The sequence below is a fragment of the Chrysemys picta genome, unplaced genomic scaffold (assembly GCF_011386835.1).
Source record: "Chrysemys picta bellii isolate R12L10 unplaced genomic scaffold, ASM1138683v2 scaf707, whole genome shotgun sequence".
In the NCBI taxonomy this organism is placed as follows: domain Eukaryota; kingdom Metazoa; phylum Chordata; order Testudines; family Emydidae; genus Chrysemys; species Chrysemys picta.
This window is the reverse complement of record NW_027053414.1, coordinates 9,777-33,000: the sequence shown is the minus strand read 5'-3', so window position 1 is coordinate 33,000 and position 23,224 is coordinate 9,777. Positions and strand designations below refer to the sequence as shown.

At 55.0% G+C, this 23,224-nt stretch overlaps 1 protein-coding gene and 1 long non-coding RNA gene across 4 annotated transcripts; one reads left to right on the top strand and one right to left on the bottom strand.

Annotated features, from left to right (window-relative positions):
* The first annotated feature begins 1,480 nt into the window (after positions 1-1,480).
* On the top strand, positions 1,481-15,385 carry LOC135979179 (caspase recruitment domain-containing protein 8-like). 2 transcript variants are annotated; one of them, XM_065579717.1, is made up of 4 exons: positions 1,481-4,447; positions 4,529-4,749; positions 13,441-13,482; positions 14,659-15,385. In XM_065579717.1, exons 2-4 carry the CDS (start codon positions 4,665-4,667, stop codon positions 14,928-14,930), a joined length of 399 nt encoding a protein of 132 aa, XP_065435789.1. In that variant the 5' UTR covers positions 1,481-4,447; positions 4,529-4,664; the 3' UTR covers positions 14,931-15,385. The 2 variants fall into 2 exon arrangements, with proteins under 2 accessions (XP_065435789.1, XP_065435788.1); XM_065579716.1 differs by lacking the exons at positions 1,481-4,447; positions 4,529-4,749 and adding exons at positions 7,682-10,394; positions 10,668-10,809.
* On the bottom strand, positions 11,050-22,673 carry LOC135979180 (uncharacterized). 2 transcript variants are annotated; one of them, XR_010596503.1, is made up of 2 exons: positions 17,350-22,673; positions 11,050-15,327 (listed from the first exon to the last, which is right to left on the bottom strand). It is a non-coding gene; the product is annotated as an uncharacterized LOC135979180 (long non-coding RNA). The 2 variants fall into 2 exon arrangements; XR_010596504.1 differs by having other exon boundaries at positions 17,359-22,673.
* Between the last annotated feature and the right edge of the window lie 551 nt (positions 22,674-23,224).

Below are 23,224 nucleotides of genomic sequence, written 5' to 3'. Positions count from 1 at the left end.
ATAGAACTGTCTATATAATCTCACTAGTTATTGTAATCGTGGCTGGTTCTCTCTGGAAACGGGCCGCTCTCTATTGTTGTGTGCACTCTTCAATAAAGAGCTTGTATTGGACCTTGCTAGTGTTGCCTGTCTCTCACTCTGCGGTCAGACAACGAACCTTGCCGTCTGGGTTAAAAAGTCCCCGACATAGGTGACAGCTAGGGGCATGCAGTTGGAGGAGGTTTTATTGCTGTGTTGAAGCAGGTTCTCTTGGGGTATTTGGGTCCATTCCATGATGTGATCTACTTCTCTGGTGGAGAGTCCTTCTTTGGTGAAGGAGGTTTTGAGTGTATTAAGGTGCATATCCCGGACTTTCTCCTCGGCTCATATTCTGTGGTATCTGAGTGTCTGCTGTAGATAGCACATATCTTGATGTGTTGCGGGTGATTACTGGATCTATGAAGGTAGGTGCAGTGATCCGTGGGATACAGTTGTCTGTAGGGTTCCATTGTTGAAGCTGATCGTGATGTCCAGGACGATGCTGGTGTGGAGCTGTTCCAGAGAGAGTTTAATGGAGGGGTGGTGGTTGCTGAAGTTGTGGTGGAAATCCATCAGGGAGTTTAAGTTGTCTGACCAGAGGATGAAAATATCATTGATGTGTCTCAGGTATATCATTGGTTCTGTGATGCATTTGTCCAGAAATGCATCTTCAAGGTGGCCCAGGAAGAGATTGGCATATTGGGGAGACATCCTCACACCATGGCTGTTCCCATGGTTTGTACAGTGTTTGTTGTGGAATGTAAAATTGTTCTGGGGGAGGATGAAATGGATGAATCTGACGATGTGTTTGGGGAGGATCTCTGAGACTGTCCATTGTCATGTAGATATTTGAGGCCAGGAGCTATGCTGTCACATTGCAAGGGATGTTGGTTTATAGGGAAGTGACATCCATTGTGGCAAGGCTGGTGTTCTGAGGGAGGCTGTTAATGTTGCGGAGTTTGTGGAGGAAGTCGGTTGTGTACTGGAGGAAGCTGGCTCTTCGTGTGGTGAGTGGTTTGAGGTTGGCTCCTCTGAGTCCTGATATTCCTTCATAGAATCATAGAATATCAGGGTTGGAAGAGACCTCAGGAGGTCATCCAGTCCCACCCCCTGCTCAAAGCAGGACGAACCCCAACTAAATCATCCCAGCCAGGGCTTTGTCAAGCCTGACCTTAAAAACCTCTAAGGAAGGAGTTTCCACCACCTCCCTAGGTAACCCATTCCAGTGCTTCACCACCCTCCTAGTGAAAAAGTTTTTCCTAATATCCAACCTAGACCGCCCCCACTGCAACTTGAGACCATTGCTCCTTGTTCTGTCATCTGCTATCACTGAGAACAGTCTAGACCAGGGCTCTCAAACACGCGACCCGCGGAGCTCCCCACACGCCCCCCCCCCCCCGTTACTTCCTGTCGCCGCCAAACTCCCCTCACCCCCGCCCCCCAAGTTATTTTCTGTGCCCGTTAAGCTCCCCATGCACTGCTCCCCAATGTTTGGGGCACCTGCCCCCCCCCGCGCTCCCCCCTCCCCCAGAGTGTCTCCCAGCCCCCACTTGCTGCCTCCTCACTGCCCCGGAGCCTGGAGCCTGCAGCACATGGTGACTCAGGAGCCTGCAGCGCACTTGAATCCGCTCTGCTCTGCAGGCTGCCGGCTTCCAGCAGGTCCTAGTGTCCCTCCTCACTAGGGCCAGGGCAGACTGCCCTTCCCCTGCCCTTCTGCCCTAGTCCTGAGCCTGTCTCTTCAGTGAGGTGCTGCCACCCTCGAGTCGCTCTAGGTAAGCGGCGCCAGGCCGGAGCCCATACCCTACACCCCAACCCCCTGTCTGGAGCCCCTTGCCACATCCCACCCCCTCCCACACCCCAACTCCCTGTCCTGAGCCCCCTGCCACACCCTGCACCCCGACCCCCTGCTGCACCTCTCACCTCTCCTGCACCCCAACTCCCTGCCCTGAGCCCCCTGCCGCACCCTGACCCCCTGCCGCACCCCACACCCCTCCTGCACCCCACAGCCCAATTCCCTGCCCTGAGCCCCCTGCTGCACACCTCCTGCACCTCAACTCCCTGCCCTGAGCCCCCATCACACCCCGCACCCCTCCTGCACCCTAACCCCCTGTCTGGAGCCCCTGCCACATCCCACACCCTCCCGCACCCCAATTCCCTGCCCTGAGCCCCCGCCGTACCCTACACAGCTCCTGCACCTCAACTCCCTGCCCTGAGCCCCCATCACACCCTGCACCCCTCCTGCACCGCCTGGGGGCAGAGAGGGGGCAGAGTTGGGATGAGGACTTCGGGGAAGGGGTTGGAATGGGGGCAGGGAAGAGGTGGGGCAGGGGTGGGGCCTCATGGAAGGGGTGGAGTGGGGGCGGGGCCGGGGGCAGCAAGGGGTGGGTGTCAGTGATGGTGGTTTGGAATCTTGATGACTCCCATTAACCAGGACCATTGTCTGCAGATGGCTGTGTTTTACCTGTGAGTCTTCCTGTATATGTGTGTACTCGCAAGTGGGCAATGAAGTTTTACAATGACATGTGATCATGTCACCTGAACTGGAATCCATCTTTAACATGGTGTTTTTCCATTGAGAAGGAGGGGGTGGGAACCCAGAGAGGGACAAAGGATTCCCGCCTTTTGCAAAAGATATATAAGGGTGTGGAACAGAACAAAGGGGAGGAGCCATCATGAGGAATCCCCTAGCTACCACCTGAGCTGGAATAAGAGCTGTACCAGGAGAAAGAATTGTGCCCAGACCTGGAAGGTGTCCAGTCTGAGGAAAAAACTTACTGAAGCATCTCTGAGGGTGAGATTATCTGTATTCAGTTTGATTAGACATAGATTTGCGTGTTTTATTTTATTTTGCTTGGTGACTTACTTTGTTCTGTCTGATACTACTTGGAACCACTTAAATCCTGCTTTCTGTATTTAATAAAATCACTTTTTACTTATTAATTAACCCAGAGTATGTATTAATACCTGGGGAGGCAAACAGCTGTGCATATCTCTCTATCAGTGTTATAGAGGGCAAACAATTGATGAGTTTACCCTGTATAAGCTTTATGCAGGGTAAAACGGATTTATTTGGGTTTAGACCCCACTGGGAGTTAGGCATCTGAGTGTTAAAGACAAGCACACTTCTGTGAGCTGCTTTCAGGTAAACCTGCAGCTTTGGGGCAAGTAATTCAAACCCTGGGTCGTTGTTGGAGCAGATGGGAGTGTCTGGCTCAGCAAGACAGGGTGCTGGGGTCCTGCGCTGGCAGGGAAAGCAGGGGTAGCAGTGGTCTTGGCACATCGGGTGGCAGCTCCCAAGAGGGTTTCTGGCACAACCGTCTCCAGAAGTCTCCCCCTTACCCCTGTTCAAATATTGCAACAACCTAGGAAATTAATACATACAAATCTTGATTGTGAAGCTTTTAAGTCTGCTACACACATAACACACCTGACATAAACCCACAACAGCAAGGAAATGTTACGCTCGGCCCCCTTTTTTGGAGCTTGTGGAGCTGTTTCTTTGTTTCACAACCAAGTTTCCTGTGTATTAATAAATAATAGATCCCACATTTTTGTTAGCAGCTTGGCCAATTTTTTCTTCTATTCCTTCAGAACTCTCAGACAAAACCTTCTAGAGAAGCGCGACGCAAGGAATCCATGGCTTCTCTTACTGTTCCAATGCCCAGCATTGCTCCAACTTCCTGTACTTTGGTGACTCACTGGACTGTCACAGGCTTCCTGCTTTGGAGCATCTTCAAGGATTTCTTGTTGGTTGTTGTCTTTGTTAATTCTTCTCCACTTCCCCCTCAGCCCTTCCAGTGTCCATCTAACCTTTACCTGCCCTAGATGATGCTCAGGCCTCACTCAGGCTGGATTGCTGGACACCTCTTCTACCTGCAATTCTGTTCCATTTTCAGTCTGAGCTCTGCTCTGCCAGTATCATGAACTGTTACATCCTAAGGATACGTCTACACGGTGATCAGAAACCCGCGGCATCGACTCTCAGAGCATGGTCAGCTGCCTCGGGCTCACGGGGCTCGGGCTGTAGGGCTAAAAATAGCAGTGCAGATGTTTGGGCTGGGACTTCAGCCTGGGCTGTGAGACCCTCCCCCTTGCTGAGCCAGCCTGGGCTGTGAGACCCTCCCCCTTGCTGAGCCAGCCTGGGTTGTGAGACCCTCCCCCTTGCTGAGCCAGCCTGGGAGCACCTAGCAGCAGAGAAATGGCACATGGGGCTTCTGGGACAAGCAGAATCCAGCTGGTTAACACGTTGCCAGGCTCTGCAGCGATGGGACAGGGAACTCGGTGCGTTACCGTAACTGGCAGAGTCCACGTCTCACGAGGAGTCACCGTTATGAAGCCCCTAGTTACGGGAACTCGCTGTCTTTCAGATCCTTCCAGAGGTAACGCCAGAGATTGTTCCAGGCACAGAGGAGAACAGGACCGTCTACAGGTAGGAACTCCAGCGTGCTGCAGGATGTGGCCTTAGAAGCCCTGTCCAAGCCTGACGTCTGCGTTTTCATTGTGCCCCCAGAGCTCGCATCCCCAGCGCTGGCTCCTTCCGCTGCTCCGAAACGGGGCTTGGCTTTGAGGTGAGCGCAGCAGTGACCGTCGAGTACGAATACGGCTCCTGGGCGGAGAGTCTGAGCCCGTCTGCCCGGCAGGAGTGGATGGTCGCCGGCCCCCTGTTCCACATCAGGGCCGAGCCCAACACGGTGCGAGCCGTGCACCTCCCCCACTTCGTGTGCCTTGCAGGTAGGGCAGAAACGGGGCGTCACTGGGCTCGATGCTGGAGTCAGGGGCTGATGGCGGCTTTGAGCCACAGTCTGCAGCCAGTGGGGCTGGGGGGTCCTGGAGCAGTGGGGGAGTGCTAGCCCCAGGGGCCTCTGCGTTGTGCCCTCCGCTCCCCTCCCAGCTCCTGCTCCAGGTCGGCTCCACCACAAGGGGGGACTGTGCCTGGGCCTGCTCCGGGGAGCAGGCAGCCGAGAGGAAGGCTCCTGGCTGCCTCTCCCTCCTCCTCCTCGCTGTGCAGGGCCAGGCACAGTCCAGCCCAGTTCGGGTGAGGATCCCCCACCCTGATGAGAGTGTGGCTCCCCCTGCGGGGGATGGTGGGTAGATCTCCAGCGCCTGAGGGTCAGACAAGTGCCCGTCACACAGGAGTGCAAGGACCCCCTGGGGCAGGAGAGGAGGGGGATTGGGGGAGCCCGTGGCAGGAGGTGGTTCCATGCCCAGTGCACACCCAGTGGACAGGCTGGGCTGGGGAGAAGACCCAGAGGAGATTCAGGCCATTGTGTCCCTGTCCCTGGTTCTCCCTTCCCTGGCCTTCCACCTCTCCGTTTTCCTGTCTGGATCTCGCAAGCTTTATTTCCCACCATCAATCCCTGGGCTGGTGGTTCCCTTCAGGGGGACTCTTCTGTGTGATATCCCAGAGCGCTCCCAGCTGCTTCCACGCTTCCTCCCTCCAGCTCTCCTGATCTCCCCTCGCGGGCCATTCCCTGCCTCTGCCCCTGTGCCCAGACCCACGGCTTCCCCTTCTCTCTCCTACTCAGGGGGCAGCGTCCCTTGTTTTGATTCCCTCCCTTTGGTTTCCTTCTCGTTGTGCTTTTGTTATCTCTCCTGTCTCTTAAGCCTCCCATGCGACCCCTTCCCTGGGTACTCTTCTCCCAGCCCTCACCCCACGGCCGTCCTTACCCATACGCAAACTACACGGCTGCGTAAGGCACCAGGAAATTTGGGGCACCAAATGGTCCCAAATTTCCTGGTGCCCTACGCAGCTCCGGCGGCCAATACAATCCCCAGCTGGCTGAGCTGGCCAGGAAAGCTGCCCCCGCTCCCGCTCCCGCCCTGCCCCCATTCCACCCCTTCCCCAAAGCCCCCACCCCTGCTCTGCCCCCACCCTGACTCTTCCCACCCCTGCTCTGCCCCAGCCCCGCCTCCACTCCACCCCTTCCCCTGAGCTACATCCCAGGGGACTGCAGCAGGGGTCGGGCCCGCCCTGCACTCACCGGGCAGCAGGAAGTGGAGCGAGCTGGCTCGTACTGGCAGCTGGCTTTCCCCCTGCCCCACAAGCCTGCTCCTGCCGCCCCCCACAGACCTTGGGCACAGCCCCACCCCCTGCAGAAGCCTGGGGAGACACACACCCCCACAGAGGCCTGAGGGAGACCACAATGTAGGGTTACCATATTTCCACAATCAAAAAAGAGGACACTGGGGGGGAGGAGCCCCGCTCTAGCCCCACCCACCCCCTCAGAATCCCCCCCCGCTCCTTGTCCCCTGACTGCCCCCTCCTGGGACCCCTGCCACTAACTGCCCCCTAGGACCTCACCCCCTATCTAAGCCTCCCTGCTTCTTGTCCCCTGACTGCCCCCTCCTGAGAACCCCCCACCCTAACTGCCCCCCAGGACCCTACCCCTTACCTGTCCCCTGACTGCCCCGACCCTTATCCACACCACTACCCCATATCCACACCCCCTCCCCCAGACAGACCCTGGGGACTCCCACGCCCTATCCAACCGCTCCCCGCCCCTTGACAGGACCCCCAGAACTCCCGACCCATCCAATCCCCCCTTACTCCCTGTCTCCTGACTGCCCCCCTCCAGAACCCCTCTGCCCCTTCTCCACCCCTGGCCCCCTACCGTACCGTACCGTACCGTGCGGTGCGCTGGGCAGCAGGGGAGGAGGAGGAGGGAGGAGCTTGAGAGCTGCCTGGCAGGTGGCGATCTGAGAAGGGCAGGGGGGAGAGAGAGGAGGGGAGGGGAGGAGCTCTAGATCCCAGCCGGAGGGGGAAGTGGAGGAGGGGCTCTGGCTGCCAGAGCCCCCTGCGAGTGGCAGGATCCGGCCAGCTGCCCTGTCAGCCGTGCCTAGGGTGACCAGCTGTCCCGATTTTATAGGGACAGTCCCGATTTTGGGGTCTTTTTCTTATATAGGTTCCTATTACCCCCCCACTCCCTGTCCCGATTTTTCACATTTGCTGTCTGGTCACCCTAGCCGTGCCCCACTCTGCATGGGGGGGAAATCCCGGACATTTTTAGACATTTACAAATTCCCCCCGGATGCTATTTTTAACTCAAAAATCCGGACATATCCGGGAGAATCCGGACGAATGATAACCCTACCACAATGTCTAGGGACGGCCCTGCCTCACCCGGCTTTCTCCCAGTCTGTTCTTCCTCCCCCTCCCTTTCCTTCCCTTCCCCTTCTCCTCACTCCATCCGTCTCTCTGCACCCCATTCGATGGCAGGGCTGTGCAGGGCCTGAGGTTGTTTATACTTGTAAGGCGTCTGGAACGGCTGTTGTGTGTTGGTGTGTGTCATTGTACAGATACTGCCAGCTCAGGGTGTTTCAATCTCATTCTCCTAGTTGTCCTAACTGCACGCAGAAGGGATTTAAGTTCATGCCAAATCGCCCATTTTGAAGCTGGCCACATGACCCTGGAAACTCCAACGAGAATCCATCTCTTCCAAGTTGTCCTGGAGAATCCCAGCTTCTCCCAGCTCGGCGTGCTTTGGAGAAAGATACGTTCGACCGTAACGTTTATTCCCATCCATTCCCTTGTGCTGATCTACCGGGCACTCAGGGCTGCAGACATAACTCTCCACCTCTACCTGATACCCAACGACCACTCACTCAGGAAGGTAAAACCACAATCCCATTTATATGGTGTGCCCAACACCAAGATTGCTGGGACACTGCACAACCACCGAGTGAGAATGAACCACATCAATACACCCAAACAGCCAAGCACATAGTGAAACGCCAGGCAGCACGGCATCGTTCAGAGCGGAAAGGGCAGAGACGTACACGCTAACTGTCACTGAAATAGAAGACACCTCGGCAGCCAGGTTTTCCTGTGTTTTTAATAGTGGTGCGTGATGGGCTGGGGCACGTACCCAGGGGGAGAGAGTTGCGCTCCCGAGGGATGCACAGCACTCGCTGACATGAGGCATGTGGGTGGGACCCCAATGGATAGGGCAGTGGTTCTCAAACTTTCGTACTGGTGACCCCTTTCACACAGCAAGCCTCTGAGTGTGACCCCCCCTTATAAATTAAAAACACTTTAATATATATTTAATACCATTATAAATGCTTGAAGGCAAAGCGGGGTTTGGGGTGGAGGCTGCCAGATCGTGACCCCCTGAGGGGTCCCGACCCCCAGTTTGAGAACCCCTGGGATCAGGGGTCTCACAGCACAGATACCTTATCTGTTGGGGGAGGCTCAAACAGGAGGTGAAGATCAAGAGAACTGTATTGTTGGTGTGACCAAGCTTCACGGGGCACCATATGCAGCAGTGGACAGGTAGGAATAGCTCAGGGCCGGGCTTGCCGTGGTGTGATATCCACACCACTCAGCCACATAGTGATTCCTGAAGCTAAAGGCCAGGTCCCCAAGCACCCACTAGGAGGTGCTGTTCCCTCCAGCAGCCTCATTCCCCGCCCTGGGCTATTCCATGTAGAACTGAGCTTCCGAGCAATGAAAAATCTTCTTTACAAAATGTCACCCTGGGGCACGGGAGAGTCCAGGTTAAAATGAAAACTCTGAGCGAGGGGATGGGGGGATTAGGTTGGCAGCTAGAACTCAACATTAGCTACACTGGCTGCGACCACATGGTCACTGTAAGAACCCCAGGAGCCACCCCCACATTGCCTGTAGATCCCATAGCCTGTTATCACTATGGAAAATACACACACATTAAAAGAACAGTGTTAAGGTTGCAACGTCAATCACCCACTAATTGGAGAATGCCAGAATTAAGATTGTGGTTTGCAGCCTTCTCTCTGCTCCCTTGCTCTATGTATTGTGAGAGTCTTTCCTTGTATTTGATCGCATCCTATTTTTAAGTAGAAGCAGAGGCCTCCATCTTTTCAGTAAAAAGCAACAGAGAGTCCTGTGGCACATTTAAGACTAACAGATGTATTGGAGAATAAGCTTTCGTGGGTGAATACCCACTTCGTCAGACGCAGCGTATTCACCCATGAAAGCTTATGCTCCAATACATCTGTTAGTCTTAAAGGTGCCTGTCATGGAGTCCCCGGGCGATGCTCTGGAACTGCTCCCCACAAAGCCAGTCAGGACTTTGGGGAGCCTCCTCTCCCTCGGAGCAGACTGTCTTCAGGGCAAGAAGCTCACACGGCTTCACCTCCTGGGTCTCTCCTGGGAGCATTCAGCATATGCCCTTCCGTGCGCTTCCCACAGCGAGTCCACCCAGGCAGGATCCTGGGGAAACCAAAGGGTTCTGCACCCCCACTTCGCAGTCAGACGTGACTCTCAGCCAGCCAGTAAAACAGAGGTTTATTAGATGACAGGAACAGGGTCTAAAACAGAGCTTGTAGGTACAGCGGCGAACGGGACCCCTCGGCCGGGTCCATTATGGGGTTCAGAGAGCCAGACACCCACGTCTGCCCTCACTCCTAGTCCCCAGGTAGCTCCAACTCTGAAACCCCCTCCAGCCCCTCCTTCTCCCGGCTTTGTCTCTTTCCTGGGCCAGGAGGTCACCTGATCTCTATGTTCACCTTTAGCTATTTCCTTGCAGGGCGGGAAGGGGCCCTGGCCATTTGTTGCCAGGGAGACACAGTGTCAGTGATTTATGCACATCGGGGGGGGGGGGAGGGATAGCTCAGTGGTTTGAGCATTGGCCTGCTAAACCCAGGGTTGTGAGTTCAATCCTTCAGGGGGCCACTTAGGGATCTGGGGCAAAATCAGTACTTGGTCCTGCTAGTGAAGGCAGGGGGCTGGACTCGATGACCTTTCACGGTCCCTTCCAGTTCTAGGAGATGGGATGGGATATCTCTCCATTGGCCTTTCCCCACCACCTAGAGACTTAAGAAATGTGTAGGGGAAACAGAGGCACCCACACAGTATTCAGAGGAAACATTAAGAACAGTCCCACTTTGTCACAGTGCCATAGGACTCTTTGTTGCTTTTTACAGATCCAGACTAACACGGCTACCCCTCTGATACTTGACATCTTTTCAGTGGTGATCAGGTTTGTCTGAGGAAACACTTCCTGAGAGTGAGGTCTGGTAGGATCTCCAAGAGGTTCCCAGCAGGGAAATGGTGACAGTCCCATCACCTGTGTTATTTTTGACTGGGCTGGACCGGATCCCAGCCGAACGTAGTGTAGGGAATATGCCTGCTTTGGCTGGAGAATGGCCAAGGTGACCTCACAGGCCTTTTCCCTTTCCAACTCGAGATGCTCTGAGTGAAGACGGAGCTGGCTGTGGGTCAGAGGTTCCTGTTTGTATCTCTCAGAAATGACAATGCTTGACATTTACAGGCCATTGAAGAAGAAGAAACCAAGTGGGAGTCAAAGCTCGTTCCCAAACCTCCTCAGACCAGTGCGCTGTACTTTGGATCTCAGTATGAGGTGTCTGGTACATCAGAGCTAAAGATAACACCTGACGTAAGTAGGATTGTCCTCTACTTCCACTGAGGCATCAAAACGAGCTGAACAATTCATTATTATTATGCATTAGTTGTATGGTGGTAGTGCCCAGGACCCCCTTGTGCCAGGTGCTGTACAAACACAGAACAAAAAGATGGACCTGCCCCAAAGAGCTTCCAATCTAAGTATAAGCCAAGAGACCACAATGGACACAGCAGACAATGGGCATCGTTCACTCCTGCTCTTGGCGGAGGTGGGAGACTCTCATAAGTCATTTTATCTTTACTGCAGCACCTGGAGCTCTGCTATAGAAGCCCCGCAGACCAGCAGTGATATATTGAGCTCTACATGACGGCTATGGAGGAGGAAATCAAGCTTCACATGAAAGACAGAAAAGATGGGAAATTGGTTTGGAAGACGTTTGTGAGGCCAGGTAGGATCACACGTAAGACGTTGAAGCAGAATCATAGAATATCAGGGTTGGAAGGGACCTCAGGAGGTATCTAGTCCAACCCCTGTTCAAAGCAGGACCAACCCCAACTAAATCATCCCAGCCAGGGCTTTGTCAAGCCTGACCTTAAAAGCCTCTAAGGAAGGAGATTCCACCACCTCCCTAGGGAACCCATTCCAGTGCTTCACCACCCTCCTAGTGAAATAGTGTTTCCTAATATCCAACCTAGACCTCCCCCACTGCAACTTGAGACCATTACTCAGAACTTCTGGGCAGCTGATCGTGGTGACTGAAGCTCATACAATTGCTGAAATGTCGGGCTGGAAGGGACCTTGAGAGGCCATCAAGTGCAGCCCCCTTTGCTGAGGCAGGACCAAGTAAACCTAGACCAGGGGTGGGCAAACTTTTTGGGCCAAGGGCCACATCTGGGTGGGGAAATTGTATGCAGGGCCAGGGCAGGGGGTTGGGGTGTGGGAGGGAGTGTGGGATGCAGGAGGGGTGCGGACTGCAGCAGGGGGCTCAGGGCAGGGGGCTGGGGTGCACAGAGGTGCAGCAGGGAGCTCAGGGCAGGAGGTTGGGGTGCAGGTGGGGCATGGGGTGCTGGCAGGGGGCTTAGGGCAGGGAGTTGGGGGGCGGGGTTCAGGAGGGGTTTGGGCTCCGGGGTGGCAGCGGCACGCACTGGGGCCAGTGCAGACTCCCTGTATGCCTGCCCTGTCCCCAGCTCCGCACTGTTCCAGGAAGTGCTGTGGGCCCTGTGGGCGAGGGGGGCGGAGGGCTCTGTGTGCACTGCCCTTGCCACACCTCCAGGTACCTCCCCCGAAGCTCTCATTGGCCATGGTTCCCCATTCCCAGCAAATGGGAACTGCGGGGGGCGATGCCTGGAGGCAAGGGCAAGCCCTCTGCCCCGCTGCCCGGGGGTCGCTTCTGAGAGCGGCGCCGGGACCGCAGCACCACAGGGGGCAATTCTGCGGGCCGGATCCAGCCCAGAGGCCGTAGTTTGCCCACCCCTGACCTAGACCATCCCATGACGGGGATTCCACAACCTCCCTGGGAAGCCTATTCCGGAGATTAGCTACCCTTAGAGTTAGAAAGTTTCTCCTAATATCTAACCTAAATCTCCCTTGCTGCAGATTAAGCCAGTTACTTCTTGTCCTACCTTCAGTGGACATGGAGAACATTTGATCCCTGTCCTCGTTGTAACAGCCCTTCACATATTTGAAGACTATTATCAGGTTCCCCCCGTCAGTCTTTTCTCAAGACTAAACAGGCCCAGTTTTTTAACCTTCCCTCACAGGTCAAGTTTTCTAACCCTTTTATCACTGTTGTTGCTCCCCTCTGGACTCTCCCCAATTTGCCCACATCTTTCTTCAAGTGTGGTGCCCAGAACTGGACACAGGGCTCCAGCTGAGGCCTCATCAGTGCCGAGTGGACTGGGGCAATTACCTCCCCTGTCTTACATACAACGTTCGTGCTAATACATCCCAGAACGATATTAGCCTTTTTTGCAACTGGCACTGCATCCCATTGTTGCCTCATATTCAATTTGCGATCCACTATAACCCCAGATGCTTTTTGGCAGTGCTACCACCTAGCCAGTTATCCCCCATTAGATAGGTCTCGTTTCATTTTTGCTTCCTACGTGGAGTACTTTGCACTTGTTTTTATTGAATTTCATTTGGTTGATTTCAGACCAATTCTCCAATTTGTCAAAGTGGTTCTGAATTCTAAATCTGTCCTCCACAGTTCTTGCAACCCATCCCAGCTTGGTGACATCTGCAAATGTTCTGAGCATACTCTCCAATCCATTATACAAGTCATTAATGAAAATATTGACTAGTCCCAGGACTGATGCCTGTATAACCCCACTAGATAGGCCCTCCCAGTTTGACAGCAAACCATTGATAACTACTCTTTGAGTATCATCTTTCAACCAGTTGTGCACTCACTTTATAGTAATTTAATTTAGACCACATTTCCCGAATTTGCTTATGAGAATGTCATGAGGGACTGTGTTAAAAGCCTTATTAAAATCAAGATATAGCATATCTGCTGCTTTCCCTCTATCCCGTAAGTCAGTTACCCTGTCAAAGAAGGGAATTAGGTTGGTTTGGCATGCTTTGTTCTTGGCAAACCCGTGCTGGCTCTCCCTTATAACGCTATTATCCTCTAGGTGCAAACTGATTGTTGAATCATGATAACTTCCCAGGTATCGAAGTTAAGCGTGTTGGGGGTACAGAGAAGCAGGAGATGTTCATTCAATCAGGTGTCTCAGCTCTGCCATCTTCCTTATCCATGGCAAAAATCCTAATCCACTGAACAAAGTCCTGTGGTTTAAATGCACTTTTAGGATCTTTGATCATGGTTCCTCTGGAGAGTTCAGAAATTATCCTCAGGAAATTAACCAAGTATTTCAAGATTCCCTGTGAGGTGGAGAAACTCCAGTATAACTTTAGAGAAGCTGAGACACCTGCTAGCAAAGCAGGAGAAGGTCTCTGGGAATGCAGAGCTTCTCTGATTGCCCCTAGCCTCTGATGGTCTTTAATGTTGCTGGACCCTCCTGCTAATGAGAGAAGTGACAGGGTGTTCGACTGATCCCTTCCCTTTGTCTTTTAGGGGACGTTAAAATTCCTGCAGCATCCTCCCAAACACTCCCAGGTCAGTATTATTTTAACAGAGCTTTCAGTTTCCGCAATCTCAAACTGGTCAGAATACAGTATGTTTAATGGAAAAATAATTAATTCTAGGGGTGTTCTTCAAACATTTACAAGAAAAATTTCTGAATTTTTTCAACCTGGAAACCCCAAACTTTAAATCTCTCCAGTTTTACCCCTTCCTCTCACTCTTCTCTCCCCCACCCCCATGTTTTTTTCAGTGGCAAAATTAGAAATAGGTGCTGAGTGAAGGGAAGGCGGGAGGGTGGGGGAAATGAGTAAAATACCAAAGAGGGAAAACCCTTTGGATTGTCAATTTCAAAGGGGAAGGAGGTTGTTGGGGGGGGGGGGGGGGGGGAAATCGGACAATTTCAGAATAAAAAAAAACAAAGTTTTATTTTTAAAAAAGCCACTTGGAAAAAAGTTTGAAAAAATGTTGACAAGCTTTAGCTGGAATCCATTTCTTCTCTAACACGCCCGGTTCTCCTGCTTGAAGCATAGACATTAGACATGGAGAAAGACCTTCTCGTTTGCCTTTGTCCAGTGCAGTGCAGGGCCGGCTCCAGGCACCAGCTTACCAAGCAGGTGCTTGGGGCGGCCTCTCGGGAGAGGGGCGGCACGTCCAGCTATTCGGCAGCAATTCGGCGGAGGGTCCCTCACTCCCGCTCAGAGGGAAGGCCCTCCCGCCGAATTGCTGCCGAGTGCAGCTTTTTTTTTTTTTTTTTTTTTTTGGCCTGCCTGGGGTGGCAAAAGCCCTGGAGCCGGCCCTGGTGCAGTGACAGATTCCATCCCTTCCTCACAAAGGGATCCCTCTGTACGGCACTGGTGAGAGTTGTGCTCCTGAGGTCCACCCCAAGCTTTCCTTTGCTCAGTGTCAGCTCCTTACCCCTCGCTGTGCCCCCGGGACAGGCTGGTGGGATGGTCTGGAACGTGTAGCAGTGCTGGCTGCTGCTCAGAGCCCCAGCCCCTTGCAGCGTTAGCGTGGATGGGTCGTTACAAACCATATTCCAGCCTGAATGACTTCATGCAACTGACCGCACACTTTGAGCTAGAACAGCCCTACCGTGCAGGGGAAGCTGTTTCACCCACAGTGACATGGGGTCATTTAGTGGGACTGTAATAACCCAGTGTTGTACCTCCCGTACCCAGCAGAGTAATGCAGGGCTGGTGTCTCCTTTAGCTCGAGGCGAGTCCTTTGTGAAGAAGCACCGGGAGCAGCTCCGTCGTCGGATGAGAGTGATCTATCCCATCCTGGCGCGCTTACGGGACATAGAGGCAATGAACAGTGATGAAGAGGAGGAGGTGCTTAGTATGCAGAACAAACAAAAGGTGATGAACGAGGCCTTACTGCAGCTGGTTGAGCGGAAAGGAGCTCGGGCCCAAGAAGAACTCTACCAGAGTCTCAGAGAGACGGACCCTTACCTTGTACAGGACTTGGAACAATCCAGCTAGGGCCTGGAGATCCCGCTGACAGCCACCTGTGCTCCCGGCAGCTGCCCCTGCCAGTCTGGGGTGTGAACATATTCTTCCCTTTGTTACTTACGCAGCAACCTAAAGCTGGTGTGATACGAGGAGCTTTTAATCACAGTGTCCTTTAGGCCACCGCTACCTCTCACTCTTCCTTGGTCTCTCAGCATTTCTTCTTAGGATCTACCTGCTCTCATCTTCTCCTACTGACAGTCTGGGGGAGCATTTCCTTCTGTCCTCTAGACAAAATAGGGGTCTTAGGCTCCCGGCCGTCAGTACCTTGTAGACCCCTTTGTGCGAGGTTTCTGCATGTTTTCTCCTTAGAGACTGAAGAAGGGGTTGCATCTTTCCAAACATACAGCCGATCTCTCAGTTAACCAAGCTTTATTTGGAATGAAAGAGAGGAACATTTTTAAATAAACAAATCATTTTTTCTCATATCCAAATGTTTGCCTCAATTTTAGAAAAGTGTTTTTCCTGTTTCGTTGCAGAAAAGGAGGAAGACAAGGAAAGTTCTGACATGATCCAGCAGACAGATTAGCCTTCTGCCCATGTCCTGCCCCAGAGAACCTACGCTAGAGCTGACCTCCTTGGTCTGGCCCAGCACCCACCCTCCTGTGTGGGACCATCCCCATGCCTTTCAGAGCGTCACTCTTCAGTAGAACTGTAGCGGGTGGTCCCCCGCTCCTGCTGGGAAGGGCTTAAAACAGCCCTGGCAGAGGGCTGCAGCTGAGCTGATTGGGGAAGCAGCCACAGCTGGGCCATGCCCCATCAGGCCACAGCTGGCCTGGATAAAGAGGCTGTGAGCCAGGAGCCTCTCTCTGCCTTCAGAGGGAGAAGGGCCTGGCTGCAGGGAGCTAGACACAGGGTACCTGAGTGGAGCAGGGCCGGGGAAAGGCTGAGGAGCTGGGGAGCTCCAGCCTGGAAAGCCCCAGGCTGCAGCCTAGCAGAAGGCCAAGGGGTACTGGGGGTTGCAGAGGGCAGCCCAGGGCTAGGTCAAGGCAGCAGGTCCAAACCCAACCTTGCCGATGATGAGTGGCCTATACTGCAGTCTGCCCCAGGGAGCGGGGGCTAGTTGGACACTGGCAGTGGCCTTATCCTGAGGCGAGGTAGGGATAGTAGGTGGGGGATCCCCTGGGAGGGAAGACCCTGAGAGAAAGGGGTTACTGCCAGGGGGCAGCACCCCAGCTAAAAGGGCACCGGGGTCCAGGGAGGGACACGGGGGCCAGAGGACAGGCGGATCACCAGTCTGCAGATGGTGCTCCAGGATGCTGGAAGAGCTAATTCCCAGAAGAGACCAGCAGGAGGTGTCGCAGGGGTGAGTCTGCACCTCTACAAGAACAAACGGCCTTTTACCCACGGAGAGACTCTGTTTCCTATTTCACAGTCCTTCATCTCTGGAAAGATCCTGCTGGCTCCTCTCCAAACCCAGCCCATTCAGCTTGGAGGGGCAGGGCCGGCTTTAGAAAGAGCGGGGCCCGATTCCTGGGGGCGGGGCTTGCGGCAAGCCCCGCCCCCAGGAATCGGGCCGCATTCCGGCCAGAGCTCCGGCCAGGGTCGCGGGGTTTGGGTCCGGCCCGGAGCCGACCTGCGGGGGCCGGAGCCGAGCCGAGCCGCGGAGGCGGGCCGGCCCGGAGCCGAGCCGAGCCGTGGGGGCTGGGCCGGGCCAGAGCTGAGCCACGGGGGCCGGGCTAGGCCAGAGCCGAGCCGGGTCAGAGTCGCTGAGGCCGGGGGTGCTCGGCTGGCACACTCTGCCAGAACTGGGGCCAGAGTGAGCTGCTTGGCCGGGGCTGGACTGGGCCGCGCTGCGCCTCCCCGGAACCCTTCTCGCGCCCCTCGCCACCCCAGCTTACCTGGGGCTGCCAGCCTGCCTGCCCGCCCCTGCTTCTTTTCAGACTTCCCGCAAACCTCTGATTCGCGGGAAGCAGGGGCGGGGGAGGAGCAGGGGGCGGAGCGTGCAGGGGAGGGGAGGAGGGAGAAGTGAGCTGGGGGCGGGGTGGAGAGCTGCGGCGCGGGGCCCTCTTAGAGCTGAATTGGCTGAATCGGCCTAAAGCCGGCCCTGCGGAGGGGTACTGGGCTAGGCCACTGGTGATGGTTGGGGCTATTGTGAGAGTGTTTTAATGGCCGCTTTGCTGCACCTTGATGGGTTTGTCCTGTGGCCTTTAAGGCCTGGCTGTCTCCCCCGGAGAGCTTTCACAGAGAACGTATCTCCCCCTCTGTTTGGTTTACAGTAAGAAAATCATTCCTAGAATTAAGTTTAGCAGAGTCTGTCCCTCCTACATCTACCGTATAACCCCTGGCTGCTCCGTGGGGATACCCTCGCACCGAGAAGCCCCACCTTGTAGAGGGCAGGGCTTTCTTGTCCTAGGGACTCCCGAGATAACCTGGTATCAATACTACACACCTGCGTGACCTTCTGTCACCGCTCTGGTTGGGCTGCCCCTTCCAGTCGCCCCCTGCTCCGCTGTGAGGGAATCCAAGCCTCTGTCCCTGAATCCCGGGTGTTTTAAGCCTCCAGAGCCTGAATGGAGTCCAGCCACTGCCCAGTCATGGGGTGCGTAGGCCCGCTGCTGCCGTGCAGATCTGCAGTCTAACGCGCCCTTCTCAGAACTGGAACCTGCTCTCCAGCTGCCTCGCCCCGGCCTCAGTGTTAACCCTTCAGACTCCCCGGTACTTAAACACACCCTCTTCCCAGAGCTCCACCCCAAGGCGGGAAGTGTCTGGTTTGCACTGTCTCTCTCTCAGCGGCACACAAGCAGTTGTAAGCAAATAACACACAGACACTTGGACAAGCACCGAACACAATTGCTGTTTTATACCCCAAAGAGTACAAATCACTTAGACACACCAACCATCCTACCCACAATGCCCCTCCCTAGCTCACCCTTCCCTTAGAAGGCTTGGGGGCCACCTGGGCTCAGGGAGGAAGGTAGGTAGGGTTCCCCCGCCTCATCAGCCTTCTCCATGTTGGGTGGCTGCTCCTTCTCCTCTTGAGCTAGTGACAAACCAGGAAGCTCAGCCTCTCCTTCTATATAACTTTGAGTCCCCTCTGTCAGGTGACATCGTGCCAGCCTCAACACCTGACCAAACCCCCTAGTAGGTGGCCGCCATAGGAAAACAACTGCTCTGCTAGCCCAGTTCCTCTGATGAGGGGGAGGGGCACGCTATTGGTTAGAGCAATTACATTTCAATGGCCAAGCATTTTAAGTCAAGGACCCTCTTGTGTTATTCTTTCCCCACCCGCATTTGCAATTACAGCCCAACATGGAGGCAAATGGACCACAGCGAATACAAAGGGCTGCATATTCAAAATGCAGTTTGCAGCTTGGTAAAGATACAGGGTTCATAAGCACACACACACACTTCACAAACTGTTCAGGCAGAAACCCAAACAATCCCATTTTCCCTCTGGACTAGAGCCGTGCTTTCTACCTGCGCCTAAAGGCTACTTCTTAGACTACAACCCCTGGTACAGAATACTTAGTGACATGGGATTTCACAAGCACATCACCCCTGTGCTACCCTCAATCCATTGTCTTCCGACACAATGCCCTGTCGAGTGTAGGATCGCCTTATTTGAAAGGTGCTAAATGGTCATGGCAACGGACAGGTGAAGGATTTCAAGCACCACCGACCACTCTGCTCCTCTGGCACAACCAGATTGCACATTGCAAGGGTGACGCCTGTTTGTGCGGGAGCTAGAGCACGCTTGGGAGCCAGGTCAGGTCAGTGGAACAAATTCCTGCAGGAGCCAAGAACCACCACGCCCCTCCCCCGTCTGACCCACCTGCTCAGCACACTGCGCTGAGAAGTGCACAGGCCCATCAGCTTTTCTCGCTTCTTGAAATTTTACTTTCTTCCTTGGCAGGGGCGGCTCTAGTTTTTTTGCCGCCCCAAGCACAGCGGACAGGCCGCCTTTGGCGGCTTGACTGCAGAAGGTCGGCCGCTCCCGCAGCTTCGGCGTACCCGCCGCCGAATTGCCACCGAATCTGCAGGACCGGCGGACCTCCCGCAGGCATGCCGCTGAAGGCTGCCTGACTGCCGCCCTCGCAGGGACCGCCAGGGCGCCCCCCGTGGCTTGCCGCCCCAGTCAGGCGCTTGGAGCGCTGGTGCCTGGAGCTTTCACAGAGAATGTATCTCCCCCTCTTCTGTTTGGTTTACAGTAAGAAAATCATTCCTAGAATTAAGTTTAGGAGAGTCTGTCCCTCCTACAGCTAATGTATAACCCCTGGCTGCTCCGTGGGGATACCCTCGCACCGAGAAGCCCCACCTTGTAGAGGGCAGAGCTTTCTTGTCCTAGGGACTCCCGAGATAACCTGGTATCAATACTACACACCTGCGTGACCTTCTGTCACCGCTCTGGTTGGGCTGCCCCTTCCAGTCGCCCCCTGCTCCGCTGTGAGGGAATCCAAGCCTCTGTCCCTGAATCCCGGGTGTTTTAAGCCTCCAGAGCCTGAATGGAGTCCAGCCACTGCCCAGTCATGGGGTGCGTAGGCCCGCTGCTGCCGTGCAGATCTGCAGTCTAACGCGCCCTTCTCAGAACTGGAACCTGCTCTCCAGCTGCCTCGTCCCGGCCTCAGTGTTAACCCTTCAGGTACTTAAACACACCCTCTTCCCAGAACTCCACCCCAAGGCGGGAAGCGTCTGGTTTACACTGTCTCTCTCTCAGCGGCACACAAGCAGTTGTAAGCAAATAACACAGACACTTGGACAAGCACCGAACACAATTGCTGTTTTATACCCCAAAGAGTACAAATCACTTAGACACACCAACCATCCTACCCACAATGCCCCTCCCTAGCTCACCCTTCCCTTAGAAGGCTTGGGGGCCACCTGGGCTCAGGAAGGAAGGTAGGTAGGGTTTTCCCCGCCTCATCAGGCTTCTCCATGTTGGGTGGCTGCTCCCTCTCCTCTTGAGCTAGTGACAAACCAGGAAGCTCAGCTCCTCCCTCTGTATAACTTTGAATCCCCTCTGTCAGGTGACATCCTGCCAGCCTCAACACCTGACCAAACCCCCTAGTAGGTGGCCGCCATAGGAAAACAACTGCTCTGCTAGCCCAGTTCCTCTGATGGGGGGGAGGGGCACGCTATTGGTTAGAGCAATTACATTTCAATGGCCAAGCATTTTAAGTCAAGGACCCTCTTGTGTTATTCTTTCCCCACCCGCATTTGCAATTACAGCCCAACATGGAGGCAAATGGACCACAGCGAATACAAAGGGCTGCATATTCAAAATGCAGTTTGAAGCTTGGTAAAGATACAGGGTTCATAAGCACACACACACACTTCACAAACTGTTCAGGCAGAAACCCAAACAATCCCATTTTCCCTCTGGACTAGAGCCCTGCTTTCTCCCTGCGCCTAAAGGCTACTTCTTAGACTACAACCCCTGGTACAGAATACTTAGTGACATGGGATTTCACAAGCACATCACCCCTGTGCTACCCTCAATCCATTGTCTTCCGACACAATGCCCTGTCGAGTGTAGGATCGCCTTATTTGAAAGGTGCTAAATGGTCATGGCAACGGACAGGTGAAGGATTTCAAGCACCACCGACCACTCTGCTCCTCTGGCACAACCAGATTGCACATTGCAAGGGGGACGCTTGTTTGTGCGGGAGCTAGAGCACGCTTGGGAGCCAGGTCAGGTCAGTGGAACAAATTCCTGCAGGAGCCAAGAACCACCACGCCCCTCCCCCGTCTGACCCACCTGCTCAGCACACTGCGCTGAGAAGTGCACAGGCCCATCAGCTTTTCTCGCTTCTTGAAATTTTACTTTCTTCCTTGGCAGGGGCGGCTCTAGTTTTTTTGCCGCCCCAAGCACAGCGGACAGGCCGCCTTTGGCGGCTTGACTGCAGAAGGTCGGCCGCTCCCACAGCTTCGGCGTACCCGCCGCCGAATTGCCACCGAATCTGCAGGACCGGCGGACCTCTCGCAGGCATGCCGCTGAAGGCTGCCTGACTGCCGCCCTCGCAGGGACCGGCAGGCTGCCCCCCGTGGCTTGCCACCCCAGTCAGGCGCTTGGAGCGCTGGTGCCTGGAGCTGCCGCTGTTCCTTCGGTACAGAATGCGCAGGTGCCATTAGCCTGCTTCTCTCTCCTTGGAAGGTCTCAGGTGGTGATGAACACGGTATGAGCTCTGATTAGAATAGATGCACAGAAGATCCTCCACCTGGATTGCTGAATTACAGCAGTATGGTGGCCTTAAAGGGTCACAGCATTATCAATGGAGATGCCCCAAAGGGCAGGGAAAGCCACCCACATGTTGTCTCCTGTCTTTGTGTTTGGGTGAGGGGCTATTGGGAGCCAGATCTGCCCAAACCTCAGGCCTTTTAGGTCCCATGCAGATGCCCTGCAACTTTCCAGGACTTTCAGTCATGTAGCCTGTGACAGGGTTGAGACTCACCACCTGGCGCCTCCTACTGGCTGTCTTGGGAATTAGCTCAGTCCAGTGAGGCACCCTCTTCTGGTGATGTCCCACCCGTTGTCTCGCCCTTGGTTGGCGTCTGAGCCTGTGTCACTCTTCAGGACCACTGCCCTCCGGCAGTGCCCCTCAGTCCATCCACACCCCCTTCCGGGAGGGGGTGTCAATCAGCTGTCTCTATGCCCCAGAGAATGTAGGCACCCCCCAAAGTCACACCCCTTTTGGCAGGGGGTTGGTGCAGCCCAAGACGGCTACTCCCATCAGCTGGGTGTAAGGCAAGGGAGAAGGGGGGACTCAGGCCCACCCACTACTCTGGGTCCCAACCGAGGAACCCTCTAGTGGCAGCCGTCCTGCCCTCCTTCTCTCCCTCAGTCTGTCCACGTCCCTGGGCCGCTTCCCCTTTGGCCCCTCACACCGGGTAGGTCCTTCCCCTCAGGGCCTGCATCCTAGCAGACACCGGGCTGGAGTTCCCTTCTGCTCGCCCGGGCCTGCCAAGCACTGTGCTGTTCTAGTGCTAGTCTCCCACCCTGGAGACAGACCTTCCCTGTCAAAGGCCTGGGACAGACTGCCTGCTCCCTTCCTGGGCAGCCTTTTTATAGGGCTGAGCCGGGCCCTGATTGGCTCCCAATAAGCCCTTCTCTGATTGGCTACCCGTCTGTGCAGGCCCACTGGCCTGCTGCAGCCCAAATTCTCACGGAGTGGGGCAGTCTGCCCCACTACATAGCCCCCGGGGCTATGGCTGGTGTTGGAATCAAGGAAGTGATATTGAATAGAGAGGTAATAGAGATATGGGTCCTCTCCGGACAGGCTGCCGAGATGATGGTCCTGGAGTTACGGGCCCCACAACTGTCCAGATTCATTTAAAGCAGGGGAGCTGCATTTTCCTGATTTAAATATCTTGTTTGTCATTCTGTTCCCAAATGGCAGAGAGAACCCCAGATTTGTGGGACGGGCTGTCAGCTGAGAGAAGTCTCTCAGGCTTGGAGAAACCTTAGTGCAATTGGTGTATTTCTGTGCAGTGCTGTTTTTGCTATCTCTAATCCCAGAGAAAAATAATGTGAAAATGCAATAAAGGCTGAGAACACATGTTAGCAATTTAAGGTAATATACCTTACAGAGATGTTGCAATTATCTGCAAACAAGCCTTATAAACATGGAAATTCAGAGTCAAGGTGGAACTTAAAAGGAATCCAAATGTGTTAAACTCTGGAAATGCAGCCAGACAGCCTTAACTCTGCCCTGCAGGGACACCCTGCAAACACCACCTAGATCAGGGGTCGGCAACCTACGGCACGCATGCCAAAGGTGGCACGCGAGCCAATTTTGCCTGGCACGCGGCTGCCAGCCAGGGTCCCGGCTGCCGGCCCCGCTCAGCACGCTGCCGGCTGAGTGAACGGAGCCCCAGGCCGGCAGGAGGCTGAGCGGGGCCAGCGGCAGGGACCCCAGACTGGCGGCAGGTACCCCCTGGTTCCCCCCTCACCGCGCTCGGGTTCTGCAGCTCCCGGCAGTGTGAGCCGCTACCGCTGCTGCCCCTCCCGGAGCTCCCCCCTCCCGCTGCCTCAGCACTCTGCGGGGGAGGGGCTGTGCGCGCGGCAGCCCGGCAGCGTGTTTTGCCTCCACGTGGAGCCAGCGTCTGACCGGCATGGGCATGGAAAGGGGAGTCCTGGGGAGCAGTCAGGGAGCAGGGGGAGTGTTGGATGGGTCGGGAGTTCTGGGGGTCCTGTCATGGGGTGGGGAGTGGTTTTATGGGGCGTGGGAGTACCGGGGGTCTGTCTGGGGGTGGGGGTGTGGATAAGGTTCGGGGCAGTCAGGGGACGGGTAGGGGGTAGAGTCCTAGGGGGGCAGTTAGGGTGGGGG

Bases quoted from the DNA above. Each gene is read 5' to 3' on its own strand.
- LOC135979179 (XM_065579717.1), top strand. From the start codon at position 4,665: ATGGTCGCCGGCCCCCTGTTCCACATCAGGGCCGAGCCCAACACGGTG. The intron at 4,750-13,440 runs GTAGGGCAGAAA...TTTGTCTTTTAG, and splicing joins CCACTTCGTGTGCCTTGCAG to GGGACGTTAAAATTCCTGCA. The intron at 13,483-14,658 runs GTCAGTATTATT...TGTCTCCTTTAG, and splicing joins ATCCTCCCAAACACTCCCAG to CTCGAGGCGAGTCCTTTGTG.